Raw genomic sequence first — 20,810 nt, 5'->3', positions numbered from 1 at the left:
CTATAGGTCTAGGGAGTTACACACCATAAAGCAGGAATATTTTTTCAACCAACTTCAAAAAAAGGGGAAGTTATAAATTCAGCTGTATTTATTGTTTGTTATCCTTTTGTTATGTATGTAACTTTTTATTGGGCGAACCGATTTTAATGATTGTATAGCTAAATCAAAAATTTTCGTAAAAGTACCTTACGTGGTGGGGCGTCTGTTTTAAATAATGCAGTTTTAAGTTTTTTATTAAATATATGTGTTTTTTATTTTTAAATTAAGTTTTCGTTTAGTTAGTTATTAAGTTATTTTTTTTTAGTTTTTCGTCATTAAATGTATTTATTTATTAAAACTATCAGAAATATTGCTAGTAATTTGAAAACATATTTCATAAAAAGTCCTTTCAGAATGCATTCAATGATTTGTGTTTAAATCCTAATGCGCTACCTCATAATTTGAAAGAAAATCTCTTCAGTCCATCCTAATACTTATGTTGGGTAATCCACGGGACTGTTATTCTTTTCCTTTATTGCGCTGGCGGACAGCTAGTATTCTGTAAACACTATGAGCCTGCTCCCAAGAGGTCTCCAGTATAGTAGTATTTATTTAACTCTTCAACAACAGTAGTACTAGGCCCTTCTAAAGTGTTGTTAATAAAATTGCTGTTTATATAGAATATTTTTATTAATCAACCATTTTGCTTCTCTTTATTAACTTACGTATTTCATTCTACAAGCTGCATGGGCCGTGTATCATACCTACAATATATAAAATATTAATCAGATTTTCTTATTTATAATAAATAACATTCAAATCCAAAATGCATACATACATTATACTACAATAATAATAAATAGACATTCATTTTGTAATTAATTAGATAATTATAATGTAATAAAAATATATTTTAAAAACGATACTTATAAAAACAACAATAATTATACTATTCATCATTTTTTAAGTAATCTATTGTATGTATTTTACATATTTATTTTACTACTTATGCAAAAGTGTGTTTATGTCCTTATTTCATGTCCCAATGGAGCAATAATAAGCTATGATTTTTATGTTTGAAGATACATTAGGAAAAGATTGCCATAGGTTAGTCTCTATCCTGGCGAATCTTATTCATATAGGAATTTTCTTTGACTATGCAGGTGAAACCATGGGGAAAATCCTAGTGAGTACTAATTCTCTAAATCTTATGGTCCAAGTAGTAAGATAGGTAACTATAAGTATAAATAGTAAGCATATATGAAGAATTGAAATATTTACCTCACACATCCTCACATATCAGCTGTAAGATTGTTGAAATAATAAATGTTTTTCCATTTTATGTTCAATCCAAATATATCCCTGAAAATGTATTATATTAAATAATTTTGATGTAAAAAGCTTGATTATTGTATCATGAGAATACACACTGAACTTTTGCATGCATCATCATTTTGATATGTTTAAGGGTTTTTACATAAAGTTCCAACTATAATCAAACCTAGACTGCACTGAATTAAAGATTTTTTTTAGTTAACTACATTATAGAAAGTTTATCACTCACAAGAATTGATCCTCAAATTGATATGTAACTGAGTTATTGCGTTCAATGTAAAGATTGACAATTAATTCATACTAGTATAAACATTCAGTATCATACCAAAACAACACACTCACCACATCAAATTAGCTGCTTAGATTTTGTACCATTTTGATCTTCATGATGATTGCACATCACACATCCAAACACCAAGGCATCTTCTCCATGTTCTACCGTTCTCTTCTAGACTACACTCACACTCAATAATTCCTTCATAAATAGTCCAGAATAAATAAGCCTTTCCAAAAAAATATTATAAATAGTCAAACATACTTCTCTGTTGCAAAAATATGTTACAGTCAAATAAGTAAAACATCCATCTCATAGTACACATCCTTTATTTTTCACTCTCTTCACACATCTTCACAATGTACGCACAATTTTGGGTCAAACTTACAACTACCTACTACAAAATTCCTCACTATAAAATAATTTTTTACCACAAAGTGATAATCATTATATCAATAGAAGTATAATTTTATAGCTAACAAAAAATAATTTTAACTTATAAATAATACCTCTGCTTCAGCTAAATAGGTCATGAGATTGTAGTAGTGATTTCTCACCTCATGTCTGGGGCTTATTGTTCCAGCCACTGTTAGATCCAGAGGGCCCTGAGCCATTACCTCCCCACCCTTGGCCATTTGACCAATTGCCTTGATTCCAGTTACCGTTTTTGTTGCTGTTCCAATTAGGATTGTTACCTTGGTTCCATGTTGGTGGTGGTCCATTTTGATTCCAGTTTGCATTATTATTCCAATTTTTACCTGTATTTCCACCTTGGGGTGGACCATTTTGTCCCCAATTATTAGGTCCTGAATTGTTAGGACCTCCTAAAAATCCTCCCCACCCTGCCTGATTCAGAGCAGCAGCAACAAGACTTATAGGTAGATTAAAATTTGCCGGAGGTCCACCACCATTTGGGTTGATTCCTAAGTTCTGCATGTTTAAAGAATCAATAGTGCTACCTCCACCAGTATTGCTTGAGCCTCCACTGGGTCCTGATCGATTTCCGTCCCAATTGCTAGAGCCATAAGAATCATCTTTCCAATTTGAGTTATTTTTACTTTTAATTTTTGGTGCGGCACTTGAAACTGAAACTGATGCACCTTTAATAACATGATCCTCTCCACATAAACTTTGTGCTACTTCAGGATCTAAAAATGTTACAAAGCCAAATGCTCGAAATGGACGTGGCACAAAAACATCAGTGACTTCTCCAAATTTTGAAAAATATTCTCTAAGGTCATCGGCTGTCATGTCTTCAGTACACCTGCCAACAAATACTTTGCAGGGCATTTGTGGTACCACTCCCTCTTTCGAGTTGGGTATACGCACATCCACCCAGCGACCATCAATATTGTGTCTTTGAGCCAATGCTCTCATTTGTGAAGCATAAGTGGCAAATCTAATAAAACCAAAGCCTTTGAATGCTCCGTTTTTATCTTTCTTTAATTGAACCATAACAACTTCTCCAAACTGTTCAAAATATTGTTTAATAGAATCTTCAGTAGATTTCCAAGGTAAACCAAGACATATTAAATCAGAACATATGAGCTTTTTTTCCAAACGTTTAGTTTTTGCCGCAGAATTTTCGGGAGACACGTCTTCCATCTTTCGTTTATTTTCTTTAGGAAATACACAAATATATAGATGTTTACCCCATCCTGCTTCTGTAGGTGGATGAAGTTTTCCTTCGCTAAGGCGAATTCCTCGAATGCATTTGCTTTCATGATGACGATATTTAAGTCCACAAGCGCCTGGAAATTGAGCAACCAATGTGGATAACAACAAAGTTCCGTTTAACTCACACGGTATTTCAACGGCGTTGGAGTCATCCTCGTCTTCACTGACTTTAATGTACTCGAACAAATCCTCATTATAATTACTATCCTTGCTACTCATGGTTAATGAGTAATGTTAAATTAATATTGTATTAGCAACTAAATTTATTGTAAAGCCTTAGGTGTTATACTGATTAAAGATACGAGACAAATATTATAAGCAATGAACTTATGTTTCAACAAAATGGCAATCGCTATAATAGCTTTATGAAATCACAATCACATTATCTAGCTGTCAGTTGTCACCGTCAATACCGTATATAAGTGTTTAATATGGTCTATGGTCAATACTCAGTTTGTTAAATGTAAATCCATAGATTATATAATACACTTATAAGTTATATTGTCAGTCAGTGATCGCACTCCAAGATTCACCACAAAAAAATCATTGATCACTAGTTCGTCGACTTAAACTGAAAATATATGGGGTCTGATGAAACGAAGGATAAAGCATTATATAATTGACATAAAAAGTACTCTTTCGATTTTATGTGCCTAAGGGACACCCCATGGGTTTCGAACGCGCCTCGTGATTAAATTTTTTCTATTCTTTCAAAATTTCTCATTTGTAAAGCACTAGCTGCGCCCCGCAGTTTCCCGTATTCCGTAGAAATATCGGGATAAAAAGTTGCCTGTACGTAATTCCAGTTGTCTAGCTGTTTACGTACCAAATTTCATTGCAATCGGTACAGTACTTTTTGCGTGAAAGAGCACATCTTTACAAACTTTCGCATTTATAATATTAGTAGGAAGGAAGTAGAATTAGCAGGATTAGTAGGATATGAAGTATGATAGTACGATAGGTTAGGATAGAAGGATTTCAAAGCTATAAAACTTAAAATTAAATGAAAAGAAGTAATTAATTGTTAAAATACTTACCTATAGGTAGGTCAAAATATATAAAATGTACACTTATATTATAAAGCTAAGGAGTTTGTTTGTTTGTATCTCAGATTGGGACCCAGTAGTTGGTTCGATTTGAAAAATTATTTCAGTATTAGATAGCCCATTTATTGAGGAAGGCTGTAGGCTATATATGTACCACGGGTGAAGTCGGGCGGACCGCTAGTAAATTATAAAGCTGAAGAGTTTGTTTGGCTGAACGCGCTAATCTCAGGACCTACTGGTCCGATTTAAAAAATTCTTTCAATGTTAGATAGCCCATTTATTGACGATGGCTTTAGGCTATAGTACATCAGTTACCAGTTTTGGTAAAACCGCGGGGCACTGCTAGTATAAAATTAATGTTGTTGCATTACATGCATTTGTTAATGTTGTATCTTTAAAAAAAAAACAAACAGAAGTAGGTTTACTAAGACATCGTCTGTTATTATGGTATAAATTATCTGGTTTTCTGCCTATTCCCTCCGCATTTTCTATTTGCGGTGCGGTAGTAATATTTTATACTCATGCGTCAATCATTATAAACCATTAAGCTGATTTTGTATGGTGATACACCAATATTAGGTTCATAGTATATCATTGGATAGGTCTTTACACTCCTACCTGTTACATAAAGCCACCGCGACCAAATTTTCATAGCGGGGTTTTTCTTTAACCTGTAGGTAGTCGTCGTGCGTATTTTATTATTTGATAAAAGCCTTGCTATCGCGATTTTAAGCTCTATTTGTCATAACCATTCTTTATCTTCTAAGGTAGATATATATACTAACTGACATGGCACACGTTGTTCTGCCTAATTTTTACCATTTAAGTGTATGAAAAATAGATGATGGCCGATTCTCAGCCCTACCCGATATGCACACAAGATTTCATTAAAAAACGGTCCAGCCCTTTCGGAGGAGTGTGGTAACTAACATTGTGACACCAGAATTTTATATATACAGAGCTATGTATTGCACACTAATCAAGAGTTGGACTAGGTATTTGAAGTCAATAAAAATATTATTTTTAATAAATCGTTTATTTACATATTAATGTTTTAGAGTATGAAAATCACAACTAAAGTTCGGCCACGAATAATGAAGTTATAAAACAAATGATCAGACTAATTATTACGTAGGGACTAATTTTTATCACCACTAGTGGTATATCACAGCGAACATTTATAAAAATATTATAATGGCCACAAATCTTTCATACATTGCAGTTTCACCCTTACTAACGATCATTTCCACTTGGGAACAATGTACCAAAACATTATGCAGGTACAGTGCATAAACTAAGTAATTATGTTCAAAACATATTAAAAAGTTAATTGACCAGATTTTTTCATGGAGATCATTTTAATGCTGAGATATGTCAGCATTCAAGCTGTGATTAAACAATTACAAACTTACACTCCATATTTACACCTCAAAATCTCTAAGAAATGAGATCCTTCCCCATTATTTATAAAAATAATAACAATGGTATGGACAAAAGTTATGTGTTCAATAGATATTTTTAAAGATTGCATCTTTAGCCTGTATTATTTTTATCACGTCAATATATTTGGTTAAGTACTAATGAAAGATTAAATAAAATATTGTACTTGAAAAGAGGATCGTATACTACACATTCTTTTTATGTCGCTTATAAATAACGTATTAGAATGCGTTGAGTAAATATTTAATACAATTTTACAATTACTATGTATGTCTTTTTCAAACTACAAATTTTGTTTGATCATAAATACGACGTTTTTAAATTTTAAAAGCTTTCACATTCAGTTGGTATTGGATAGATACATTATACATAACAATATTGTGTTATATTGGTAAAACTTACATCTTTACATTATCATACGTTCTTAATCTTTAGTCGGTGAGAATATTGTTTGTTTCAATCCTATATAGTAATGACTGATAATTTAATGCCTAGGTTATTTTCATTATAAATATACATACATTATTAAAACATAGTTAACAAAAAGTCTTTTATCGGTGGAATATAATAAGCAAGTACAAAGTTTTTTTTTTATAATTGCTATATTACGTAAAATAAATTCATCACAGGTTTTGTAGTTATGTAAGGAACTCCTAGATCAAAAAATACACTTAACATTGATCTAAGAAGGAACTATTTTGTTATCCAGCTAATATTATAATTAGTGTCTGTGGTTTAATTATAGTAGATTATTCATAATTCTACATCTTATGTAAAAACAAAATTCTGTGTAATTTTGTTTTTACACAAGATGTAACAGGGGTAAATACAAATTCAATTAAAATTTTAGGTACCCACATAGGCACAATTAGATCCTTGTGAAAAGAGGTTTTAAACCTTTGAATTTATTTTTATTTTTCTAGCAATTCCGATCTATTAATTGATTGATAATTAAAAGCAACAAATTTTGAATATTTATTATACAATATACCGTATCTATTTTATTCCTTTAAAGAGCGTTTAGAGGACAGAAGAAGTATGGAATGTACGATTAAGACATTAAAAATATTTATGTTACCGTAACATTGTAAACACTGTAAGATTAAAATTTCAGATTGTAATCTCTCGACTTCCGCGAGATTGTACTCAAACGCAAACTTGTGAATAGCCTAAAAATGTTATTGCGATTAATTGCAAGCAAATGTTACGAATACCAATTTTTCAACATTTTACAATTTCGCGAGTTTCATTATATCCGAAAAAATTTTTACACTATTACGGCGACATTTATATCACTTTCAATTGATTAAATTTTGCTGGTTCTTTTTATAAGGAACTAACTAAACTTTAACTTTCTTTGCCGGCCGGAGAGCATAATTTAAAGTAACTTGTCGTTTTGTAGCTGCACGCCGGGGCTGTCGTCTCCCGTTCCACTCCGCATCCATTTTGCACGCTAACTCATAATCTCGCTTCTCTTGTTGTATTAGTTTTTCGATTCTTAGCTGCTCTTGTAAAATATGTTTAACATCACAATCCTCCAAAGAACTAGATAAATTCTTTACAGCTAGACTTACCTTATTGTTATTTATTGATTCAGCACGAATCGGAGAGCTACAAGTGTCTTTCTTTGAATACTTTTTGCTCTCACTTCTTAGTCTCGTTTTTCTCTCTGAAGATACCTTCCGTTCGTTATTATTCTTTTTTGGTGTTGTTTCATATTCAACTTTAGAAATACTTCCCATAGACCGAGTACGTCTCAGAAATGTTTCGGTATTATCAGTAAGTTTGTTAATATAATCATGATTATTTCTTGTAGAAACATTTTTTTCTCTTTTAAATGACAAGGACTGAACTGCAGTCAGACTTACAGGTACAGATCTTTTTAACTTCGACCTCAAATTAGACGAATTTTTCTCTGAAACCTATAACAAAACCATAAGACACATTTTTGTGAATAGATTAGTAGTAGATATAGCTAAAGTACATGTCACAGTAGGAATGCAAAAAAACGTTAGTTTATAATCTAACTTGCTTGATTGTAATCTGTCGACAAATTGTGATTTGTAACTAGCCCGCAAAACCATAAACTAACTAAAGTTTACAAATTTACGATGACATATTATTACCAAAAAAGAATGCTCAAATAATATTTTATGTTTTTAACTGACAGTAATTTTAACCAATGAATTGACAAAATAATAACTATATCTTAGTTACTTCCAAGAATTAAATCATTATGTTTTACAAAAAGAGCAAGATAATATGTAAAATAAAACATACCTTTTTTGCCTGCAATATACTGAGAGCTATTACAAATGCAGAAGGTAATTTATTTTTCAATGAAAATTGTCTCAGGTGACAAAGACTCTCGATATACTGAGCTCTGCTCGGTGGACTTTGTTTTGTAGGTATTTTTGTATGTTTATCTACTCGTACAGTGGGAACGCGTAATGGCAGGCCTCTATTGTTCACGAAGCTAAAAATTATTCAATTTTATTTACCTTTCTTGAATAAAGGCATAAACTTATTGAACACTTACATTACGTTTTTTTATGCAAAACAGAAACATAAACAAATATTTATGAGTAGTAAATTAAAATTACCATACAGCATTTGTGCTATTTTGTGACTGATTACGATTATTAAGTTGTTATTACTGAATTGAACAACACTTAAAAGTTTTTAAGTTTTAGTTTTATACCGTGAGGATAATTAAGTCTTGTATGACAACAATACTTTTCAATTCACAAACTAATAGATGTATTAAATTAATTTGTTTTCCAGATATTATTTGCCAATTTGAAATCTGGTTCTCACATAATAATAATAAGAAACATATATATTGTAGCTAATCTCTCTCTAAATAAATTCATTAATTTAAAACTACCTAGTATTTATAGATATTATGATTATGAAACCAATGTTGTTTGAAATAACCACTCACCTAGTTGGTGTTGTGCCTTCAATGGGTTTAAAATAGCACAATTCTTGCTGCATGGAGTCAACACTACCAGTTTCTAAATTCCTTTTGTCTACAATATTGGACTTGTGCTGGAGTATTCCTGTAGCAGGTAGGGGTAGTGATACAAGTAGGGACTGCAAGCCATTTTTAGTTTTGACTGGATGGTTTTCATTACATTTTTCTTTATCTGTATGGTCATCTTTCTAAAATAAGTACTTGATTAAAATAAAGGGCAAAAATTATACACAGGAGTGTTGTGAAGTAAATTTGCAATGCAGTTCTTACAAGGATATAGATTTAAACTTCTGAGAAAATCTCAATGGTGCAGAAATAATTAATCAAAATAGGATTAAGCGGGTAGCACTTGACACATAGATTGATCAGCTTCATTTCTCTACTCACACAGGATGTTAGTTAATTTTAGTTAAATTATACATAGGTAATTTACGGTGTGTATGAGTCTGAAGTGGAATTAACTTTGTTCTTTGATAGTTTTTGCAATAAAAAAAATAATTGATTTCTATTTGACAGGTTCACATTTATAAATATAAATAAACAATACATTCATATATAGAAGCAAATATTATATACTTTGTGAGGTAATTAGAAATATTATTCCTTACCCCCATTACTCTTTGACCTCCAATGCATAAAGAGGGGTATTAGAAGTTTGATGTCATTGTTTGTCCAAGGCATCATAGCTCATAATGGACTGATTTTGATGAGATTTCTATTTATTTAAAAGCCAGGGAAAATTGGTCAAAGATATATAGGTAGACACAACAAAATTTGCTTGAATAGTAAAATACTATATTATGAAATATGCTTTAAGAAATTTCAAACTCAAAATGGCTGACAACACAAAATTTGCCAGGTTTTGTTTCATTTTAATTTAAGTTATTTATAAAGCTCACTATCTTAATGAAATAATTCAATAACCTTATTGATTATATTATTTACCTTTGTAGTGCAACTTTTTCCATTTTCTTTATTCCAAACATGTTTGGGTCTCTTGTCTGAACAATCATTTGAGGATTTGTGAACTTCAGGTGAAGACTTGGTAGCTGATTTTGATGAAGGTGCTTTTAATACTGATTCATCAGTACTTGTATCATCCGTTAGTAATGAACTACAAAAAACAGTCAATTTTAATGAATATTTTATAAAATGATAATGTAAGCAAGTTTTAAATGTTCATTTATTAATAAACAGTATATTTTTTAATGTATATAATGACATTTGACATAAATGAAAAATTCTAGACTTTGCATCTTTATTTCCATTTTACTACCCGGACTGGTTAATGGTTTTTAAAAATTTGATTGTTTAAAACAAACATTTTCTTACTTTTTTACAGGAGTCCTAAGTTTAGATAAATAACTATCAATTGTCAAAGATTTCAGTCGGGATCTATTACTTGAAGCTTTAGAAATTTTCTTTTTTATTGTTTTAGGTTGTGTTACATTTATCTGTTGACATTTCTGTTGGTGCTCTTCATGTAATTTTTTTGCTAGCATTTCATCTTGTTTTAGGCTCTCTAAATACTTTTTGTGAGCTTCTTCCTCTTCCTCTTTAAGTTTCCTAAAGATAATATAAGAATTAGATATATTTAAATTACAATCAATGTTCTTTTCTGTTATTGCCTTGTATAATATTTTTATCAGGGGATATAAAATACTTGTTATATTGATCTCAAATGCATTATTAGTTGTTTCCTATATTCAATTCCTCTGTTTATTTTCTAGCTGTATGCTTCAGCACAAACTATTGCTAAGCCATTGAATCAGGGATGGATCACAATTATCAGTTTGTAGAGGACAGATTACAAACTAATGAAAAATTATGTGTTTAATTGTAAATAGATTGATACAGCTCACAATTTTTCATCAGTTTATAAAAATATATAATCTTGTGAGTTATATTGTAAAAACGGTCATTTATAACACTGTGCCCCATGGTTTCTCCCGCGTAAGTCTATATGCCGTAGGAATATCAGGATAAAAAGCTAAGCTAAAATTGCCTATGTGTTATCCAGTTGTACAGCTATCTACGTATCAAATTTCATTGCAATTGGTTCAGTAGTTTTTGCATGAAAGGGTAACAAAGATGCACATACATCCAACCTCACAAACTTTCACATTTAAAATATTAGTAGGAAGTAGGATATATAAAGTGTAAACTCTTTAAAACATTAAACTCCCGCAAACATAGAAATGACCACAATTTAGTTGCTTTGCATTAAAAACCAAATATTGATGATCTCTGTATGGGTATAGCTATTTAGCCATTTAGTAGAATGTTCTAAATAGTCTAAATACAAAGAAAATATTACAAGCTAACCTAGTGTGGGTTCTATGCATGATCATGTTTGGATAATTGTGTTTCAGCCAAGTATGTGAAAAATGGGCAGTGTGTGTAAAATGTGGAGTGTGCATCCAAATGAATTGCATTATACACAATCATGTGACTTTTTAATAAATATATTTTCATGTTATTTTCAATATTTCTTTTTAAATACTACAAAGAAATGTGTGTAAAGGAAGAACTTGAGAAATTATCACGCAGATTATAAATATTAATTAACAGCTATTTTGCCTTTGTTTACTTCATTAATGAAATGATAACAGAATAATGTTTACTGGGTCAGCTAGTACTTTTAGGCAAGATATTCAATGGGCATATATATGATATATTATAATTAAATTTCGCATGGCTGAGATAATGAATTATTATTTTTTTATGAATAATGTACATAAACAAAATGTATTAAATTTACTTATATACAATTTACAAACAATGAGAGCTTACTTTATTAATACTACTGTCTCTTGTATTTGTTTCTGTTCAAGTTTTAACCTCTCGGCACGCAAACGTTGTAGTTCTGCTTCATACTCAGATCTTATTTCTCCAGGCTTGCTCAAGCGAGGTAATTTTATTTCTGAAAAGTCAGATAAGTATGGATGGAGTAAAAACTTAAAATTAAGTTTTAAATACATAATAAATGATAATTTTATCAAGTTACCAAAAAGGTGCCTTAAAAAAATATTTACCTGGTGACAGGCCTTGGATATCTTCTCCTTTAACTTTTTTGTCGACTTCTTGGGAGAATTTGTTTTGAATAAAATTCCACAATTTTATATTCACCAAATTTTTTTGTTTTGTAGCTGTTCGGACCCAGGAACCAATTCGTAAACGACAAAGTGGACAACACAAAGCATTATTTTCGATGCTACCATTAAAACAACGTTGGCAAAAGTCGTGGTAACATGGTAATGTTACAGGTTCAATAAGAATTGACTGACAAATCGAACATATTACATCCCTAATTTCCAATTTTTCCAATATTAATAATTTATTTTCATTCCTACACAACCGCTTCTTTGACTTGGCCGCCATTTTTGACGTTGTTTTTCTTTTTCATAATGGCTCACGGCTGTGCGTGTATAGAGTTCAATTTACCGATTGTAATTTTTTACTTTGGTACTCATTTAACTTTTCCCCACGTATTTTGTATGATTTATTGTGCATGTTTTATTTGGAGTATTTGTATAATTTAATTGAAAAACTAAATGTTTTGTGTATAATAATTTTAGATACATTTTTTTTAATGAATTCTCACCGGGAATAACAGTTACAGTATAGTAGTAACTAGTTCTTAATCTGTGGTAGATAGATCGACCCATATTATTATACTACTCTTTGGATCGACCATAACATTGTGGAAAAAAGTAACGACCCAGTCCACTGTGACTTTGTGTGGACACACACACTTCACAATTTAAATACCGCTGTTACCATGCAGTCATTATGCTGGTCAGTGTATAACATTATGCTGGTCTCTAACTTTTTGATTCTTTTACGTAAATTGAAAAAAAATAACATCGGTATACAACACAGTGATCTGACACTGATAACAATGATTCTTTAACCTTTTTCACATTTATTTTCCCCAATTCTGGGGGCATTTGAATAAATAATAACGGCATAATTAATTTAGACACTTGATTCGAAGAGTGGCATACTACGGACTCGATTTTTTTCTGGGATAATTTTTGTCAAAAAGTTTGAAATAAAAAAGAATGGAATTATATTTAATTTTGCTTTGCTTTTGAATGAACGATGCCGCAATATTTATTAATACATAACGCTACGATTTTGAATCCATGCGTAGATAATTTCTGAATCTGTTAGTTTTTATTCAATCATAAAAACCATTGTCTAATTTAACACTTAAATTTAGGACAGAGTAATCAGAAGCCCCTAATTTCTAAATTTACTTCTAAATAAAACTAAATTCAATACTTACAGCATAATAAGCGCTTAAGCAAGCTTATGAATACTCTACGTACTTACTACTTATAATATAGTACTCACAGTCTACAGGACTTCTATCACGACGCTTTTTTATATTTAACTTAAGTGTTGTAGAAAAGTATTATATTTATATCAGCATTAAAAACAAAAATTTTACTTTATAGGGATTAAATGTATTGAATTTGGACTTAAAAATATCAATCAACTATAATATATGTTACCATGAACGCGACATTACTATCAGTTCTACCAACATTTCAGGCGAAGAAGCCATGTTGATATTTTCTTTCTTTTTTCGTCTTGTACCGACTCACATGTATTTGAGAACGAAAACGCTATTGAAAGGAACCACGAGAAATATGGTGGTTAGAAGTGGATTTTAGTTATCAGTGTTCTTTTGTTCTAAAGATTTATGGTGGACTGAGACGTAAATGTTGTCTGTATGGTATTGCTAACATTGGATAAAACCTAACGAAAATGTCTTCTATGCATTTCGTTGTTCATCCTTTACCTGGGACAGAGGATCAACTGATAGATAGGTAAGCCTATTATCCAACTTTCTACATGACTCCATTACGGTTGTAGCAATAAGTCCAATGTTTTAGTGAGCTAAAGTGGAAATCTTAAACATATTTTGAGTAATTTCGGACTTCGACGATGACATGTTCGGATTATGATACATTTTTTTTGTACAAAAATATTTTTTTATAAATTTATGTTGGTTAAATTTTGTCTTCTTCACCAAATGTTATCAAAGATATATTTATGGACGGCGTAACGATGATCAACTACAATTATGTTATAGGTCAATTTGCGAACCCCGGTGTATTTTAATTTTAAAAATATATTGGATAAATTATGCTGTATGCTGTATTCTCTTTTCAAATATGTAGTCAATCTTGTTAAAAGATGTAATAGTCCTATGAAATCCTCGTATGACTCCCTATAATTTATGACAGTGTTCATCTATTTCTAAAATAAAACAGTGTAGAATGGTGACTAGGTTAATAACAATGCACTAATTAGGCTTAGAGCCCAAAAAGAAGAAATTGAAGAACTCAATGTTTAATGTATTATATTCTTCACCTATATTTAATTTATTATTACTGTAAAAGCAAACCTAAGATTAAACTAAAACCACCTACAATTCATATCAAAGTTTTAGTAATAAGAGATTAAATTACAAATATAAATAAATTGATTCAAATAGAAAAGTAAAGTTTTAATGTGGGCCAAAATAACTATAAAGTCCATTAATTTTTTTTTATGTTTTCACATTCAATCAGAATTTAAATGAAAGACCAATTTATTATGTTTGAAATAATGTATTTAAATACTACAGAAAACCAAAAAAACCATTGGTATTGATTGACTTTTAATTGTAAAACAGACACAATAATTTAGAAAATTAAAGAATTCAATGGATTTTAAACATGAATTTTTAATTATATTATATAACCCGACATTTTGAAAACTTTATATCAAGTTTGGTCAATCCGTGAAAAAGGCTTTTATTTTTAAATGCTACTAATATAATAAATACAAAATTTAGTGAGGATGTGTGTATGTTTGTTACTCTTTCACACAAAAACTACTGAACCGATTGCAATGAAATTTGGAACATAGATAGCTGGAAACTGGAGTTTTTATCCCGATATTCCTACGGGATACAGACTCATGCGGGTAAAACTGCAGGGTGCAGCAAGTGTATAATACTTTCGCAAAATTTATCACAAGCAAATTCTAAATACAAGAATTTTTCTTCTTTGTTTATCATACTGTTTTTATTTTTTAGACTAAATAGAATATATTTTATGTAAACATTGTAATTTTATATGATATTTGTCTTCATTAGAAGTCCATTGTTTACATAACTTATTTGTATTATCTTGTTGTAGACTTCGAGAAGTTGCTGAGAGATGGAACAGATTTGGAACTGGTGCGGGCTCCACAGCACTGAGCTCTTTGAGAGGAGTGCGTGCTGTGGCTGCTGGTCCAGCTCATATAGCCTGCTTACTAGAAGATGGTACAATATGTCGGGCTGCATTCTCAATCATACCTGATAGATTGGATTTGAGCAAGGCTGATGCAAGTAAAAATGGAGGAAATGGTGGTGGTGGTAGTGGAGGAGGTGGAACAAGTGGTGGGAAGCAAGGGGGGAGTGGAAGTGGCTGTGGCTCACGTCAGCAGCCACGCACAAGAGCAAGAATCATGAGAAATTCCATCAGAGCAGCTCCAAGCTCACAAGGTACAATATATGTCTTTTGAATATACATTTTTTATTTCACCCCTACTAATATTATAAATGCAAAAGTAACTCTGTCCCTCCGTTACGCTTTCCCACCTAAACCACAAAACTGATATTGATGAAATTTGGAATGAAGTTAGAACTGAACTTGGGAAAGGACATAGGATACTTTTTATCGTGAAATAAAGTGTAGAAGGGGTTGAAATAGGGGATAAACATTTGTTATTGTCAAGCCAAATTTGATGAAATTGAATTGAAGAAGGATTTGAATTTGGGAATGGACATACCATACTTTTTAATGCAAAAAAAGGTAGAAGGGGTTGAACTAGGGGATGAAAGTTTGTTTAGAAGTTTCTTATTGTCAAACATAAAATCAAGTAAAATTTATTTATTTATTTATTTATTTATTTATTTTTCACATTTTAACCACTTAAACAATTTTGACCAATAGTCTAGACCTTGGGAAAGTCTAAGGGCTACTCCTTAACATATTGCATGATATAATCAAAGTAATTTACAATGTATATTCTTTTAGTTACTAGCAATCTTACTTAACAGTTGATTACAACATGTATTTACCTTACAATGTGTATTTTAGTAATTTCTTATTTTGAGTTTGATTTATTGCTCACTAGCTCCGCCTCGCGTTTTTACCCACGTAAGTCCGTATCCCGTAAAAATATCGGGATAAAAAGTTGCCTATATGTTATTCCAGTTGTCCAGCTGTCTACTTATCAAATTTCATTGCAATCGGTTCAGTAGTTTTTGCGTGAAAGAGCAACAAACACACACACATCCTTACAAACTTTCGCATTTATAATATTAGTAAGATAAGAAGATAGTAATATAAGAAGTAGGATTAATGTATCTTGAATTATTTGTATCATTTTATCTTATATGTAGATGCTATGTATTGAATTGATTTAAACCTGGCACTCTTAATCTACTGGATCTACTAAGGTTTTTGTCTTCTTGTGTGTTCTTATCAAAAGGGGTATGATGATATGCAAGGGCCATAATCCATCTGTATACCAAATGGTATTTCTAGTGTGCAAATTACTGCCTCAGTTTTTTTTTCTAATTCTCATTCATTCATTCCATAAAACATTTACTAAGACATCACAAAAATCTAATGTATTATACTTCAAGTAATATAGTAATGTATGAATTATACTTTAAGAATATTCTTGCATATTACTACTATAATAAATATATATTTATAAGATTTTCTTTAACATTGCAACACAGTGAAATTATGATATTTTTTACTTGCTTAGAGATAATTATGAGGCTAGAGAATGAGATAGGCTTCAATATAAATCATAAGGTATCACTGTGAAAACAAACATTAAACTTTGTTTAACCACCAAATCAATCAGTGGCTTCTCTTTACTAAGGACTGTATCACCTTCCAAGGAATCAATCTTTCCACTTAAGATTTTGGTTTAAGTCTACAAACCTATGGGAATTTTCTTATAATGACTTGAAAATTATAATCTTATTTATTGCCATATTATCTTCAATATGTTAAAAGCACCATTTCAAGTTTTGAGTATAATACTCACAATTCAAAGTTTTTCTTTTTATGACAAATACATTATTTTCTTATAATGAAAATACTAGCTAGAACCCGCGGCGTCAATCGTGTGGATATTACATCTATTATCTGGATAAAAAGTAGCCCACATGACTATAATCTATCACTGATCCAATCAGCTATTTTTTTTGCTTTTATAATACATATTAGGAGGTTTCTATACTTTCCAAAAATTTCTCAATAATAAAATAACAAAGGTTAATAGTAGGTTTATTTGGTACGAAATAGATTTTTAGTAGTTATGAGTGATTATATATACACATGTGAGTGGGCAGCCCCGTGTACCGACAGAGCCGGCCGACGTCGATGATTCTTTAATTGTATAAATGTGTATAAATCTATATACATAGTATGTACTAGGACGGTTTAGTTACTTCTAATATTAATCATAAGAAAGATGAAATAAATCTCGTTACCAGCCAAACATACAGTTGATGAATTTCTGGAATTTTTTAGAACTAGCTGTATGGAAATGTATCTTAACGAAAAATGGTATTTAACAGTTACATACACATATTATAAATTAAATCTTATTACACACTTGAACTTGATCACCTACAACTGGTCAGTTTTTAACACAACTTTTATTTGGTTATTGACATTTATTATTATTGGTCTAGGCTCAACAAGTCGTGCGACGGGCGTTATAATTGGGGCTTCAGGTTCAGGCCGAGTAGTGTCTGCAGTGCCTGCCCCTTTTGTGCCTGAAGATTTGGTGACTCAAGCCCAAGTTGTATTGCAAGGGAAAAGCAGAAGCCTTATCATACGAGAGTTGCAGGTAAATATAAAAATATTATTACAACTTAATTTTTTTTTATGTCATGGTGGGCAACTGAGCTGGTGGTTCGCCTGATGGTTAACGATCACCACCAGGCTCAGACCTCTGAGAATGCGCTGCCCGCTTTTAAGGGATAAGGAAAGGATTGATGACTGGAAAAAAGAAATGGACTGGGAAGGGCGAGGAGAAGGTAATAGGCCTTCAAATCTCCCACTCACCATTCGAAACACAATAGCAAGCTATTATTTCACGCCGGTTTTCTGTGGGGGTGTGGTACTTCCCCAGTGCAAGCTGGCCCAATGCGTGGCGACGAAGCAATCCCACATTAAATCTAATAAAGTATAAAAGTTGCAAGTAAATATAAAAATATTATTTCAAATTAAATCTAATAATAATCTAAAAAAAGCCAGTCGTCGTTTCCGCCATGGGACGTCCACTGCTGGAAAGAAGCCAGTAAATTATAAATATTACTTTTTTTCACAGAGGACAAACCTGGACGTTAATCTAGCAGTGAACAACTTGCTGTCGCGTGACGACGAGGAAGGGGAAGAACCTGAAGGCGGTGAGGGGGGCGATGGATATGTACCGGAGGATCTCATCTCACTTCTCGATGGCGGTTTCCACGCTAGTCAGCAGGACCAGTCTGTCATCATCGACGCAGACGCCATGTTCTCCGAGGACATCTTCGGGTACGCGGCTATCAGAAGGTACACCTGTCAAGCTACGCTCCTTGGCCTCTAATGTCCTCAGTCCTTAGTGTTGAATGTAGTCCTCGGTCCAAATTAGCACGCAAAAGCTTACGCAATTTCTGTTTTGTTTTTTATTGTATTGTTTTTGTACTAGTAATTTGAAGTCATGAGGTCACATTACAACGGGATTTTTCTTCCATATTGTACCACTAGCTGTTATTTATGTAGAATTAATTTTTTTACTTTTTTTTTCACACATTTGGTAGACATTAGTTTTGACGCTTAAATAACAGCTACAGGTACATTGGTCTGTGGAAACCCGGTTGCGTTGTGATTCCATGACGTGTTGAATAGCCATTTAATAAATACTAAGTAGTTATATTAACAGTCGCAGTGGGGGTGGCAGTGGTAGTGGTGGCGGCCGCGCAGGTGCCAGCCGTGAGAGCAGCAGTTCAGCTCAAGAAAGACCTTCTGAATTTAGTCGCTGGCGTGAACGTCAATACTTCGGACCACGTCGGTGGCTCGAATCTGCTCTCCGTGACACTTCTTGGGATAAAGAAGGGGGTATGATAATATTAGTATTACCATTATTACATTTATTTTATATTCTTGTATTAAACTAACTTTCTGATGTATAAATGTGTTAATTTTGCAGTTGAAAACAAAAAGAAAGATTCTGCAATGACAGCGTCACCTCTTTGGGTATCTGAAGAATTGGAGTATTGGGATAGCAATATTCGTTTCACACATATTGCAGCAACTTACAGCGAATTAATTGCTGTCTCTACATATGGGCAAATACATCAATGGCGTTGGGCTGATCCACATCCATATCAAAGGAATGATGTATGTCTAAAAATTATTGTGCCCTATGTAATGCTATAAAGTCACTCTTATGATATTATAATTCATTTGTATTTGTTTTCTAGACTTTGGGCAATAGCGCTTACCATCCACGTAGTAATTACCTGGGCTTGGTTTCGGGGGAAAGAATTGTAAATATCAGTGCTGCTGGAATAAGAATCTCGGTTTTGACTGACACTGGACGAATTGCAACATTCTTGGACGAGTCTATTGGTAAGAAAATAATATCTATTTATAGAATTTTGTTATTAGCTAAGTATTTGTGAATACGTAAAGAATATTTTCTATTATTCGCAGCTCACGCACCTGGCGCTACACGTTTGGAGCATCCACTACAGACATTTACTGAGTTTGGTTCAGATAAACCTATTTCTCTTCATGTATGTTCATTGTATACTGTTGCAAGATTGGACTCTGGAGCATTGTATTGGTGGTATGTTAAGATTTTATATCTATAATTTTTTGATTAAGATTTAATTTTTGATTAAATGTAAAATTGAGAAATTATGAAGGAGTAGACAGTTGTATGTGGCAGTCGAGCATCTTCGCACCAGTGAAGTACCACAAAACTTTATGAAATAGCATACTGTTTCGTTCGGTAAGTGGAGAAGCCGGAGTCCATTTCCTTTTCCTTAACCTGCCCAGTCCTTTCCTTTATTTACCACGAGGCGGGATTCGAAACCGCGACATTAGTCGAACCCTAGCAACAACCGACCTCTCGGCCAACCGCGATTACAGCATTTGAATGCTATAAAAGAAAAAAATAAATAACTAAATTGTTATTGAATTTAATATAATGTCACAAAATTTTACATTAGGGGTGTATTGCCACTCGGACAGCGTGCTCGGCTTTGGGAGAAACATCGTGCTCGATCTCGTAAACAACAGCGTGGTCACTCCTCGACCACTCCTCAAGATCTGCAGGCAGGACAAAATGTTACTATGAAAAATGCACCCATGTACCAGCCAGGAGCTGTTGGTAGGTTTATTATTCTAATGTAAAAAAATGTATAATTAGGTAATATATAAACAAATTATAAACATTAACCAATTACTAAATATGTACAACATTTTTACCTTCATCATAATCAATTGTGTGTGCTTTTTAGGATTTAACATGTCGACTGGAGTACCTAAAGTGGGTATTTTACAAAATGCTGCTTGGAATCTATCAGACACTTGCAGATTTAAGCTCCTACCAGCACCACAGCCTGATCGCTCAGTATCTGACAAGGATAAAAGAGATTTGCAGGTTTGCTTCTATTCCATTACTCTTCAATATTTAAATGGAATATTTAATTACTATTACTATTTGTTTGACAATTGTCGCATTGTATAATTATGTACAGAATATATTATGAAACATATCTTTGTTTCAGAACCAATCTCCTCTCACTGTATCATCAGTGAAAGCATCATCATCAAGCAGTTCAAATAAAGACAATGCAAAGGATAGTAATAAAGACATGGCGGACCGTTTGGACATGCCCCCACCACCAAGTCCTGCATCTTCTACCTGCAGCGACACCAGTACATCCCACAGTAAGTAATATTGTAATTATTTCTATGTCGTTCTGCGTTTACTTGGTATGTGATTAACTAATATT

The 20,810-nt window shown here is 32.2% G+C and overlaps 3 protein-coding genes across 5 annotated transcripts in view; 1 reads left to right on the top strand and 2 right to left on the bottom strand.

Annotated features, from left to right (window-relative positions):
- Positions 1 to 650: 650 nt before the first annotated feature.
- Positions 651 to 3,672, bottom strand: LOC119830112 (TAR DNA-binding protein 43-like). 2 transcript variants are annotated; one of them, XM_038352973.1, is made up of 3 exons: positions 2,146 to 3,672; positions 1,261 to 1,341; positions 651 to 743 (listed from the first exon to the last, which is right to left on the bottom strand). In XM_038352973.1, exon 1 carries the CDS (start codon positions 3,482 to 3,484, stop codon positions 2,147 to 2,149), a length of 1,338 nt encoding a protein of 445 aa, XP_038208901.1. In that variant the 5' UTR covers positions 3,485 to 3,672; the 3' UTR covers positions 651 to 743; positions 1,261 to 1,341; position 2,146. The 2 variants fall into 2 exon arrangements, with proteins under 2 accessions (XP_038208901.1, XP_038208900.1); XM_038352972.1 differs by having other exon boundaries at positions 1,657 to 3,671.
- A 1,672-nt stretch (positions 3,673 to 5,344) lies between these two features.
- LOC119830353 lies at positions 5,345 to 12,193 on the bottom strand. 2 transcript variants are annotated; one of them, XM_038353335.1, is made up of 8 exons: positions 11,764 to 12,193; positions 11,522 to 11,651; positions 10,061 to 10,294; positions 9,674 to 9,842; positions 8,696 to 8,916; positions 8,032 to 8,227; positions 7,326 to 7,673; positions 5,345 to 7,253 (listed from the first exon to the last, which is right to left on the bottom strand). In XM_038353335.1, the coding sequence occupies exons 1-8, from the start codon at positions 12,107 to 12,109 to the stop codon at positions 7,092 to 7,094; spliced, it is 1,806 nt and encodes a 601-aa protein (XP_038209263.1). In that variant the 5' UTR covers positions 12,110 to 12,193; the 3' UTR covers positions 5,345 to 7,091. The 2 variants fall into 2 exon arrangements, with proteins under 2 accessions (XP_038209263.1, XP_038209262.1); XM_038353334.1 differs by having other exon boundaries at positions 5,345 to 7,673.
- A 1,109-nt stretch (positions 12,194 to 13,302) lies between these two features.
- Positions 13,303 to 20,810, top strand: part of LOC119830548 (E3 ubiquitin-protein ligase hyd) — a 24,432-nt gene continuing 16,924 nt past the window's right edge. Inside the window, exons 1-11 of the mRNA XM_038353607.1 lie at positions 13,303 to 13,566; positions 14,926 to 15,275; positions 17,493 to 17,650; positions 18,134 to 18,357; positions 18,728 to 18,903; positions 18,995 to 19,185; positions 19,269 to 19,416; positions 19,501 to 19,636; positions 20,022 to 20,182; positions 20,313 to 20,455; positions 20,583 to 20,745. Coding sequence (XP_038209535.1) covers positions 13,505 to 13,566; positions 14,926 to 15,275; positions 17,493 to 17,650; positions 18,134 to 18,357; positions 18,728 to 18,903; positions 18,995 to 19,185; positions 19,269 to 19,416; positions 19,501 to 19,636; positions 20,022 to 20,182; positions 20,313 to 20,455; positions 20,583 to 20,745 — 1,912 coding nt within the window. The 5' untranslated portion in view covers positions 13,303 to 13,504. The remainder of the gene's footprint in view (positions 13,567 to 14,925; positions 15,276 to 17,492; positions 17,651 to 18,133; positions 18,358 to 18,727; positions 18,904 to 18,994; positions 19,186 to 19,268; positions 19,417 to 19,500; positions 19,637 to 20,021; positions 20,183 to 20,312; positions 20,456 to 20,582; positions 20,746 to 20,810) is intronic.

Source organism: Zerene cesonia, chromosome 11 (genome assembly GCF_012273895.1).
Source record: "Zerene cesonia ecotype Mississippi chromosome 11, Zerene_cesonia_1.1, whole genome shotgun sequence".
Lineage (NCBI taxonomy): Eukaryota > Metazoa > Arthropoda > Insecta > Lepidoptera > Pieridae > Zerene > Zerene cesonia.
This window is presented reverse-complemented; position numbering and strand designations above follow the sequence as displayed.

Coding starts and splice junctions, on each gene's coding strand:
- LOC119830353 (XM_038353334.1), bottom strand. CDS start 12,109: ATGGCGGCCAAGTCAAAGAAGCGGTTGTGTAGGAATGAAAATAAATTA. Junction 11,652..11,763: donor TATCCAAGGCCTGTCACCAG/GTAAATATTTTT, acceptor CTGACTTTTCAG/AAATAAAATTACCTCGCTTG. Junction 10,295..11,521: donor GAGACAGTAGTATTAATAAA/GTAAGCTCTCAT, acceptor TATTATCTTTAG/GAAACTTAAAGAGGAAGAGG.
- LOC119830112 (XM_038352973.1), bottom strand. CDS start 3,484: ATGAGTAGCAAGGATAGTAATTATAATGAGGATTTGTTCGAGTACATT.